The sequence below is a fragment of the Topomyia yanbarensis genome, chromosome 2 (assembly GCF_030247195.1).
Source record: "Topomyia yanbarensis strain Yona2022 chromosome 2, ASM3024719v1, whole genome shotgun sequence".
Classification (NCBI taxonomy): domain Eukaryota; kingdom Metazoa; phylum Arthropoda; class Insecta; order Diptera; family Culicidae; genus Topomyia; species Topomyia yanbarensis.
Window position 1 is genome coordinate 250767121 of NC_080671.1, and position 11668 is coordinate 250778788.

The following is an 11668-nucleotide window of genomic DNA, read 5'->3' on the forward strand; positions in this document are numbered from 1 at the left end:
AACTTGGATACATCCCTGGCACGTATCGTAAGAGCAGGATCATCCCCCCTCGTAGCACAGGTAGAATTTAACAAACTAAGGAGCCAAAAATATACTAATCACCGCAAAATCTTCACGGACGGCTCTAAACTGGACAATAGAGTGGGTATTGGAGTGAGTGGGATTGAAGCTGGAATTTCCCTCCGCCTCCCTTCCACCTGCTCAGTTTTTTCAGCGGAAGCGGCCGCAATTATCGTCGCAATTAATAAAAAGCTTGATGATATCCCTACAGTAATTCTGACTGATTCACTTTCCGTTATCACGGCTTTAGAATCCGAGGAAACACATCACCGTTTCGTACAGAAAATCGAAGAAATCTGTGACCCCCTAATAACGATATGTTGGGTACCGGGCCATTGTGGGATCCGTGGAAATCATCAGGCGGATTACCTTGCATTGTGCGGACGGAGATCAAGGAAAATGGCTACTAAAACAGTGCCAACGGCGGACATCAATCAGGCATTCAGAAAAAAAAAGTAGAGGATCACTTCGTGCTGCACTGGAGAGGGACGAGAGGGCATACACAAAAGATAAAAGGAGACATAGATAAATGGAAAGATAGGGAAAAGAAAATTGAACAAAAAGTACTGTCCAGACTTCGCGTAGGACATACCCGTGTAACACATGCCCACACAATCTCTCGGGTGGATCCTCCAAAGTGCTTAACCTGCAATACGAGAATGACGGTTGAGCATATACTGATTAACTGTAGGGAATTAGATGAATTAAGAAGGAAATATGACCTAGCATATTCAATTAGAGACATTTTGGGGAATGATCCAGCTACTGAACAAAAGCTGATAGGTGTCCTGAAAGAGGCCAATCTATTCACAATGATATAATCATGGACCCACCGCTGCACGCCGAGTGGAAATTGGAGAACACGTCTATGGCCAGCAAGTGGATAAAACCCAGATAATCGTACACTATGTTCTCTCAACCCAACCAACTAGTGATGCTGATAATGTCACCCATTGCCCACTTAGGGGATAAGATAACAAATAGCAAAAGTATAACCAGCAGCACAAAGTGGATACTGAAGCGCAACAATTGATCGTTCGGAGAACACCATACCCAAGCGGGCCCTCTGTCTGACCATCATTAGGTGGGAGAGATAGCCCGCAATCCAGACTCATTGCAATACTGTATGTTTGTATCTCACAACAACCAGCGAGCCTCTTCACGGGAATCCGAAGATAGATTGAAACTATACAATAATGAAGCTGGGGAAAATGATATAGCTACATTTAAAAAACGAAATAGTGAAAACTGAAATGTATATTTTCTTATATTAATAATAGTGAATGACCTTCAAGGTTAAAACTAATAAATAAAAAAAAACCCAAGTTCGAAAAACGACCCCATACCCGAAAATTACCATAAGCCCGAAAACCACAGGACTATAGAAAAAGACCCGAAAAAACCACAAACCCGAAACAGACCCCAAGCCCGAAAAAGAACCCCAAGCCTGAAAAAGAACCCCAAGCTCGAAAAAGACCGCAAGCCCGGAAAAAGACCCCAATTTCGAAAAACGACCCCAAGCCAGCAAAATACCCCAAGCCCGAAAAAGGATCCGAAGCCCGAAAAAGGATCCCAAGCCCGAAAGAAAACACAAAGGCCGAAAAGGGATCCTAAACTCGAAACAGGACCCCAAGCCCGAAAAAGACCACAAGCTCGAAAAAGACCTCAAGCCCGAAAAAGGGCCCCAATTTCGAAATACGACCCCAAACCAGCAAAATACCCCAAGCCAGCAAAATACCCCAAGCCCGTATCACCATCCCCTACAGAAAGGAACCTAGAATACTCGGAATCGTAATGGACAGAAAGATGTCCTTTTTGCCCCACTTCCAACATATTAAAAATGAATGCAAAAGTCGAAAACGGTTGGTGAGGGTAATCAGTAGCAGACACCCAAAGACTAACAGAAAAACGGTACTAAACGTTAGTAATGCTCTAATCAATAGCAAAATTTTTTATGGACTGGAACTTACATGCAGAAGGTGGGAGAACTTAGTGAGCATTCTGGCACCCCTTTACCACGGAACGATTAGGATTGCGGGCAATCTCCTTCCAAGCACACCAGCACAGGCGGCCTGCATCGAGGCCGGGATCTTGCCATGTAAATGGGCGGTGGCGATAGCCATTATGAAAAGAGCACTTAGTTTCTTAGAAAAGACCACCGGAGGAGATTGTTTACTGTTGCAGACAGCTAGAAACGTCCACAACATGTTTACTGGAATAGCTCTGCCAGAAATTGCAGTTCTACCTCGAGTACAGCATCGTGCCTGGTACAGGCATGGGCCTAACTTGGATACATCCCTGGCGCGTATCGTAAGAGCAGGATCATCCCCCCTCGTAGCACAGGTAGAATTTAACAAACTAATGAGCCAAAAATATACTAATCACCGCAAAATCTTCACGGACGGCTCTAAACTGGACAATAGAGTGGGTATTGGAGTGAGTGGGATTGGAGCTGGAATTTCCCTCCGCCTCCCTTCCACCTGCTCAGTTTTTTCAGCGGAAGCGGCCTCAATTATCGTCGCAATTAATAAAAAGCTTGATGATATCCCTACAGTAATTCTGACTGATTCACTTTTCATTATCACGGCTTTAGAATCCGAGGAAACACATCACCCTTTCGTACAGAAAATCGAAGAAATCTGTGACCCCCTAATAACGATATGTTGGGTACCGGGCCATTGTGGGATCCGTGGAAATCATCAGGCGGATTACCTTGCATTGTGCGGACGGAGATCAAGGAAAATGGCTACTAAAACAGTGCCAACGGCGGACATCAATCAGGCATTCAGAAAAAAAAGTAGAGGATCACTTCGTGCTGCACTGGAGAGGGACGAGAGGGCATACACAAAAGATAAAAGGAGACATAGATAAATGGAAAGATAGGGAAAAGAAAATTGAACAAAAAGTACTGTCGAGACTTCGCGTAGGACATACCCGTGTAACACATGCCCACACAATCTCTCGGGTGGATCCTCCAAAGTGCTTAACCTGCAATACGAGAATGACGGTTGAGCATATACTGATTAACTGTAGGGAATTAGATGAATTAAGAAGGAAATATGACCTAGCATATTCAATTAGAGACATTTTGGGGAATGATCCAGCTACTGAACAAAAGCTGATAGGTGTCCTGAAAGAGGCCAATCTATTCACAATGATAAAATCATGGACCCACCGCTGCACGCCGAGTGGAAATTGGAGAACACGTCTATGGCCAGCAAGTGGATAAAACCCAGATAATCGTACACTATGTTCTCTCAACCCAACCAACTAGTGATGCTGAGAATGTCACCCATTGCCCACTTAGGGGATAAGATAACAAATAGCAAAAGTATAACCAGCAGCACAAAGTGGATACTGAAGCGCAACAATTGATCGTTCGGAGAACACCATACCCAAGCGGGCCCTCTGTCTGACCATCATTAGGTGGGAGAGATAGCCCGCAATCCAGACTCATTGCAATACTGTATGTTTGCATCTCACAACAACCAGCGAGCCTCTTCACGGGAATCCGAAGATAGATTGAAACTATACAATAATGAAGCTGGGGAAAATGATATAGCTACATTTAAAAAACGAAATAGTGAAAACTGAAATGTATATTTTCTTATATTAATAATAGTGAATGACCTTCAAGGTTAAAACTAATAAATAAAAAAAAACCCAAGTTCGAAAAACGACCCCATACCCGAAAATTACCATAAGCCCGAAAACCACAGGACTATAGAAAAAGACCCGAAAAAACCACAAACCCGAAACAGACCCCAAGCCCGAAAAAGAACCCCAAGCCTGAAAAAGAACCCCAAGCTCGAAAAAGACCGCAAGCCCGGAAAAAGACCCCAATTTCGAAAAACGACCCCAAGCCAGCAAAATACCCCAAGCCCGAAAAAGGATCCGAAGCCCGAAAAAGGATCCCAAGCCCGAAAGAAAACACAAAGGCCGAAAAGGGATCCTAAACTCGAAACAGGACCCCAAGCCCGAAAAAGACCACAAGCTCGAAAAAGACCTCAAGCCCGAAAAAGGGCCCCAATTTCGAAATACGACCCCAAACCAGCAAAATACCCCAAGCCAGCAAAATACCCCAAGCCCGAAAAAGGATCCCAAGTCCGAAAAAGGACCCCAAGCCCGAAAAAAACACCAAGCCCGAAAAAGGATCCTAAACCCGAAATAGGACCCCAAGCCCGAAAAAGACCACAAGCCCGAAAAAGCACCCCAAACCCGAAAAAGGACCGTAAGCTTGGAAAAGACGACAAGCCCGAAAAAGGAACCCATGCCCTAAAAAGAACCCCAAGCCTGGGTAAACCACAAGCCCGAAAAAGGACCTCAAGCCCGAAAAAGGACCCCAAGCCCGAAAAAAGAATCATAAGCCTGAAAAAACATCACAGGACTATAGAAAAAGACACGAAAAAACCACAAGCCCGAAAAAGACCCCAAGCCCGAAAAAGAACCCCAAGCCCGTAAAAGAACCCCAAGCTCGAAAAAGACCGCAAGCCCGGAAAAGGACCCTAAATTCGAAAAACGACCCCAAGCCAGCAAAATACCCCAAGCCCGAAAAAGGATCCGAAGCACGAAAAAGGACCCCAAGCCCGAAAGAAAACACAAAGGCCGAAAAAGGATCCTAAACCCGAAAAAGGACCCCAAGCCCGCAAAAAGAATCATAAGCCTCAAAAAATACCACATGACTATAGGCCTGAAAAAGACGCCAAGCCCGAAAAAGACCGCAAGCCCGAAAAAGACTCCAAGCCCGAAAAAGGACCCCAAGCTAGAAAAAGCACCCCAAGCCCCAAAAATGGACGGTCAGCCCGAAAAGTGACCCCAAGCCCGAAAAAGAACCCTAAGCCTGAAGAAGGACGCCAAATCCGGAAAAGGACCCCAAGCCCGATAAAGGACCCCAAGCCCGAAAAAGACCCCAAACCCGAAAAAGACCACAAGCCTGAAAAAGGACCCCAAGCCCGAAAAAAGACCCCAAGACTGAAAAGACCATAAGCCCTAAAAGTACCACAGGAATACAAGCCTGCAAAAGGACCCGAAGCCCGAAAATGTCCCTAAGCCCGAAAAAGGACTCCAAGCCCGAAAAAAGGCTCCAAGCTCGAAAAAGACTCCAAGCCCGAAAAAGGACCCTAAGCCCGAAAAGACCCCAAGCTCGAAAAAGGACCCCAAGCCCGAAAAAAGAACCCAAGTTCGAAAAACGACCCATGCCCGAAAATTACCATAAGCCCGAAAAAGGACCCCAAGCCCGATAAAGGACCTCAATCCTGAAAAAAGAATAATAAGGTTGAAAAAACACCACAAGAATATAGGTCTGAAAAAGGACCCCAAGCCCGAAAAAGGACCAAAAGCCCGAAACAGGACCCCAAGCACGAAAAAGGATTCCAAGCCAGAAAAGGGACCCCAAGCCCGAAAAAGGACAGTAAGCCCGAAAAAGGACCGTAAACATGAAAAAGGACCCCAAGCCAGAAAAAGGACCGCAAGACTACGAGCCTTAAAAAGTACCCGAAGTCCGAAAATGGACCACAAGCCCGAACAAGGACCTCAAGCCCGAAAAAGGACCCTAAGTTCGAAATAGACCAAAAGCCCGAAAAAGGATCCCAAGCCCAGAAAAGGACTCCAAGCCCGAAAAAGGACCCCAAGGCCCGAAAAACACCACAAGCTTGAAAAAGGACACCAAGCCCGAAAAGGAAGCCAAGCCCGAAATAGACCCCATGCCCGAAAAAGGACCCCAAGCCAGAAAAAGGACCCCAAGCCCGAAAAATGGACCGTAAGCCCATAAAGTGACCCCAAGCCCGAAAAAGGACACCAAATCCGGAAAAGGACCCCAAGCTTGATAAAGGACCCCAAACCCGAGAAAGACCCCAAGCCCGAAAAAGACCCCAAGCCCGAAACAGAACCGCAAGCCCGAAAAAGGACGCTAAATCCGGAAAAGGACCCCAAGCAAGAAAAAGGACCCAAGCCCGAAAAAACCCCCAAGCACGAAAAAGAACGTCAAGCCCGAAAAAGGACCCCAAAGCTCAAAAAGGACTCCAAGCCTGAAAAAGCTCCCCAAGGCCGAAAAAGGACGACAAGCTCAAAAAAGGACCCCTCGCGAAAAAGACCTCAAGCCCGAAAAAGGGCCACAAACCCGAAAAAAGGCCGTAAGGCTGGAAAAGACCACAAGCTCGAAAAAGGACCCCAAGCTCGAAAAAGAACCCCAAGCCCGAGAAAGACCACAAGCCCGAAAAAGGACTTCAAGCCGGAAAAAGGACCCAAAGCCCGAAAAAGGACCTCAAGCCCGAAAAAGGACCTCAAGCCCGAAAAAGGACCTCATGTCCGAAAAAAGATCCCCAGCCCGAAAAAAAACCATAAGTAAAGAACCCCAAGGCCGAAATAGGACTCCAAGCCCGAAAAGGGATTCCAACCACAAAAAGGACCCCAAGCTCGAAAGGGGACCACAAGCCCGAAAATGGATCCAAAGCACGAAAAAGGACCCCAAATCCGAAAAAGGGCGCAAAGCCCGAAAAAGAACCCCAAGCTCGAGAAAGACCTCAAGTCCGAAAAAGGACCCCAATTTCGAAAAACGACCCCAAGCCAGCAAAATACCCCAAGCCCGAAAAAGGATCCCAAGCCCGAAAAAGGACCCCAAGCCCGAAAAAGACCACAAGCCCGAAAAAGCACCCCAAACCCGAAAAAGGACCGTAAGCCTGGAAAAGACGACAAGTCCGAAAAAGGAACCCTAATAAGATGCCCTAATAAGAACCCCAAGCCTGGGAAAACCACAAGCCTGAAAAAGGACCTAAAGCCCGAAAAAGGACCCCAAGCCCGTAAAAAGAATCATAAGCCTGAAAAAACACCACAGGACTATAGAAAAAGACCCAAAAAAAACCACAAGCCCGAAAAAGGACCCCAAGCCCGAAAAAGGACCAAAAGCACGAAACAGGACCCCAAGCCCCAAAAGGATTCCAAGCCAGAAAAGGGATCCTAAGCCCGAAAAGTGCAATAAGCCCGTAAAAGGGCAACAAGACTACGAGCCTTAAAAAGGACCCCAAGCTCGAAAAAGGACCCCAAGTCCGTAAAAGGACCACAAGCCCGAAAAAGTACGTCAAGCCCGAAAAAGGACCCCAAACCTGAAAAAGCTCAAGAAGCTCGAAAAAGGATCCCAAGCCCAAAAAAGGCCCAAAGCCCGAAAAAGACCCCAAGCCCGAAAAAGGACCCCAAGCCCGAAAAAGAACCCCAAGCACGAAAAAGGACCCCAAGCCCGAAAAAGTACCACAAACCCGAAAAAGGGCCCCAAGCCCGAAAAAGGACCCCAAGCCAGAAATAGACCACAAGCCCCAAAAATGGACCGTAAGCCCGAAAAGTGACCCCAAGCCCGAAAAAGGACCCCAAATCCGGAAAAGGACCCCAAGCCCGATAAAGGACCCCAAGCCCGAAATGACCCCAAGCCTGAAAAAGGACCACAAGAATACAAGCCTGCAAAAAGACCCCAAGCCCGAAAATGTCCCCAAGCCCGAAAAAGGACTCCAAGCCCGAAAAAAGGCTCCAAGCTCGAAAAAGACTCCAAGCTCGAAAAAGGACCCCAAGCCCGACAAAGACCCCAAGCTCGAAAAAAGACCCCAAGTTCGAAAAACGACCCCAAGCCCGAAAAATACCATAAGCCCGAAAAAGGACCACAAGACTACAAGTCTGAAAAAGGACGCCAAGCCCGAAAATGGACCTCAAGCGCGAAAAGGACCCCAAGCCCGCAAAAAGCCCTCGAAAAAAGCGCCAAGCCCGAAAAAAAACCCCAAGCCCAAAAAAGGACCCCAAACCGAAAAAAGGTAGCAAGCCCGAAAAAGTACCCCAAGCCCGAAAAAGTACCCCAAGCCCGAAAAATGACCCCAAACCCGAAAAGGGACCCCACACCTGAAAAAGGACCCCAAGCCCTATATAGGATCTCAAACCCGATAAAGACCAAAAGCACTAAAAAGGACCCCAAGCCCGACAAAAGGACCACAAATACGAAAAACGACCCCAAACCAGTAAAAAGGACCCCAAGCTCGAAAAATAAACACCAAGCCCGAAAAAGGATCCTAAACCCGAAAAAGGACCCCAAGCCCGAAAAAGACCACAAGCCCGCAAAAAGAACCAGAAGTCCGAAAAAATACCACAAGACTATAGGCCTGAAAAAAGACCCCAAGCCAAAAAAAGGAACACAAGTCCGAAAAAGAAACTCAAGCCCGAAGAAAGACCCCAACCCTGAAAAACCTCCTCAAGCCCAAAAAAGACGCCAGGCCCGAAAAAGACCACAAGCCCGGAAAAGAACCCCAAGCCCGAAAAAGGACACCAAGCCCAAAAAAGAACCACAAGCCCAAAAAAGGACCCCAAGCCTGAAAAAGACCACACGCCCGAAAAAGACCTCAAGCCCGAAAAAGGACACCTAGTTAGAAAAGAACCATAAGCCCGAAAAACGACTACAAGACTACAAGCTTGAAAAAGGACCCCAAGCCCGAAAAAGGACCCCATGCCCGAAAAAGGAACACAAGCCAGAAAAAGAAAGTCAAGCCCGAAAAAAGACCCCAATCCTGAAAAAGCTCCCCAAGCCCAAAAATGGACGACAAGCCCAAAAAAAGACCCCAAGCCCAAAAAAGACCCCAAAATCGAAAACAAATAAGCCCGAAAAATAACTACAATACTCCAAGCTCGAAAAGGACCCCAAGCCCGAAAAGGACCCTAAGCCTGAAAAAAGACCCCAAGCCCGAAAAAGGACCTGATGATCAAGTCCTTCGGATTAAGAAGCAGTGCTCTTGATTTTGGAGTTAGAAACGACACGACTATTTATTGGCTCCGTCGAATATATGACAACGATATTCGATGTGATGCTATCAGTAGTTTAGTCGAGACTAACTCGTTTGCTTCGCTTCTATCAAGTTTTATCATATGATAGGTAGAAACACGATCGGATGCTGAGATAGCCTGATAAGGAAACGGTAAAAGAAAGGGTAAACCGTATGTGTCTGATTCGAGCAGATTGCCGTCCCTAATCTACGACATGCATGAATATATGCCGGCCACCGTTAAAAAGGCGGATTTTTAACAAAATGACTCCTATCTACTACTTGGTGATTTCTTCCTAAACCTATACTTCTTAAACAACTAAAATATAAGAATCAAAATTGTGGCGTAATTATTTCTGCTTCGTCTGTCCATATGCTGCTACTGATGATGTCTGTCTTCTAGACTTCTTCGAACGGTTGTTCACATATCCTCGAGCTGCTTCCTGTTCCATCTACGCCATGGTTTTCGTCGTCGATGATCGAGTGTCCCTTCGGAAGAACATGCACGTCTCGACAATGACCATGGTTTTGTATTGACTGAGTCGATCGTTCTAGCTTGGCTGTCTTTGTCTGGGTCGTCATGCTGAAACAAACATAGACGGCTTTTTAAACAGTAAATTAGAAAAAGAACAACACTTAACTGGATTGGAGGCAACCGGCCTCCACGGGTCCGAAAACGGACGATGATCGTTGGCATCAAGTGACTGAGCGTACTTGTGCTTTTGTGAATGTGATGCTATCCATCGCGGAAACCAGGTCGGTGGTAGATGAATGGGTGAGTTTCTTCAGCGGCGGGTGTTGAGCTGAACTGCCTTCCTTCAGGTCCTTGTCTTCTCTGCTGCACAACCACCGATATACAGTGGATACGTTTGAATGCAATTGCAGGTCCTCTTGAAGAAGCAGCTAGCTTACCATTTGCTCGTGGTTGTGGGTTGGAGCAGGCATCATCATCGTGTAGCATTATGGTGGACGAAAAATTCATAAACTTTTTGCAAATTTGTTAAATTACATAGACTTACATGAATGGGAGGTCTAACGACCTCCCATTGTTGCACAGTGAGTACACTGTGATCGTTGGAAGGTTTCTAGGTTCATTCATGTGGATCAGTAGCTTCATCATCGAGGTATTCCGTAGGTTTCTGAATGGGCAATACGCAGATTTTAGAGATTCCACGACGAAATTCACCGTCCTTTGTCCTAACGGTTACTACCCGGATGTTGCCATCATCAGCCGTGAAAACTTGTAGTATTCGTCCGAATTTCCATTTAAGTGGTGGAAAGTTTTCTTCTTTCATCAGTACCATGGTACCCACGGAAATGTTGTCTCGTTGTTGAGTCCATTGAGTACGAGGCTGCAATCCAGACAAATATTCCGACTGCCACTGCTTCCAAATTCGCCGGACGTACTCCTGTGTTTGTTGCCATCGGTCTAAGCGGTTGGTTCTGGAATGGCGGCCAGTGATCGATGTACCAGGAAATGCCCAGGAGTAAGCACTTCCAGGTCGTTAGGGTCCGAACTGAGCTGAGTGAGTGGACGAGAATTTAGGCAACTTTCAATTTGAGTTAGTATAGTAAGAAATTCGTCCTGATACAGTACAATATTGCCGACCGTGCTGCGCAAGTGTTTCTTCAGCGACTTGACGGCTGCTTCCCAGAGCCCGCCGAAATTTGGGGATCTAGGAGGTATGAATTTGAACGTAATCCCATTTTCCGTACAGTTGGTAGTGATCAGTTCTTGGTGCTGCTGAGATACGAATAGTTGGGCTAAATCGTTCAGCTCGCGTTGAGCTCCTTTGAAGTTGCATTGTCGCACTCAATCAACTCTAGTTTCCCTCGGCGAGCGACAAACCGTTTCAGAGCAGCTAGGAATGAGTTGGTCGATAGGTCTCCAACGCACTCAATGTGGACCGCCTTCGTTACGAGGCATACGAAAATGGCAACAAAACATTCAACAGGGGCAGCTCGGCGAGATTGACGAGGTCCACAGTAATCCAAACCCATGCGGAGAAACAGAAATGCTGGTGTAACGCGCTCCGGCGGAAGTTCACCCATTAACTGTTGCAGGATCTTAGGTTTGTAACGAAAACAGCTGACGCAAGAATGAACAACTTGGCGGGCAAGATTTCTTATTCGTAATGGCCAGAATCTTTCATGAATGGTGGCAATTAGCAATTGCGGACCAGCATGTAAAAACTTTCGGTGGTAGTGAACTACTAGTAGCTCAGTGAAAGGATGTTTGTCCGGCAGGATCATCGGATGCCGTTGGTCGTAGCTTACGGGAGCATAGCGCAGCCGGCCACCGACACGCAATACGCCATTCGTTAGTATTGAAGTAAGAGTTTTCAATCGAGAATTTTGTTTGATTTGCCCATTACAAGCTACTTCCGCGAGATCCTGAGAGAATCTTTCATCCTGGGCGAGTTTCACCAAGCAGTGTGTAGCCTTTTTGATTTCCATTACTGAAAGAAACCCGGTTTTCCTTCCGTAACGGTTCTGAATCCTCGAGTTAAAACTGAATCTTTGGATCCACGACACAATACGTACGTTCCTCGCCTGGTCACCTTATACACACCTCCCCTTGCGGAGGGGCGTGTATAAGGTGACCAAAATCGGGACGGCATCGAGAGCCGTGGCGGCCCACTCCACCACAGAACGAAGCTGCGTTGGTGACACTCCTCTCGAAATGACATCTGCTGGGTTTTCTGTATCTGGAACATGTGCCCAAATGCCCTCGGCTGTGATTCGCTGGATTTCTGAGGTCCGATTTGCCACAAAAGTTTTCCAGCGTGATGGACTGGCGGAGAGCCAGGCAAGGACTA

General features: G+C 46.7%; 1 protein-coding gene across 1 annotated transcript; it reads right to left on the minus strand.

The window, feature by feature from the left end:
• Nucleotides 1–10622: 10622 nt before the first annotated feature.
• LOC131680236 (uncharacterized) lies at nt 10623–11306 on the minus strand. Its single transcript, XM_058960955.1, has one exon. The coding sequence runs from the start codon at nt 11304–11306 to the stop codon at nt 10623–10625; it is 684 nt and encodes a 227-aa protein (XP_058816938.1).
• Nucleotides 11307–11668: the final 362 nt, after the last annotated feature.

Bases quoted from the DNA above. Each gene is read 5' to 3' on its own strand.
- LOC131680236 (XM_058960955.1), bottom strand. From the start codon at position 11,306: ATGGAAATCAAAAAGGCTACACACTGCTTGGTGAAACTCGCCCAGGAT.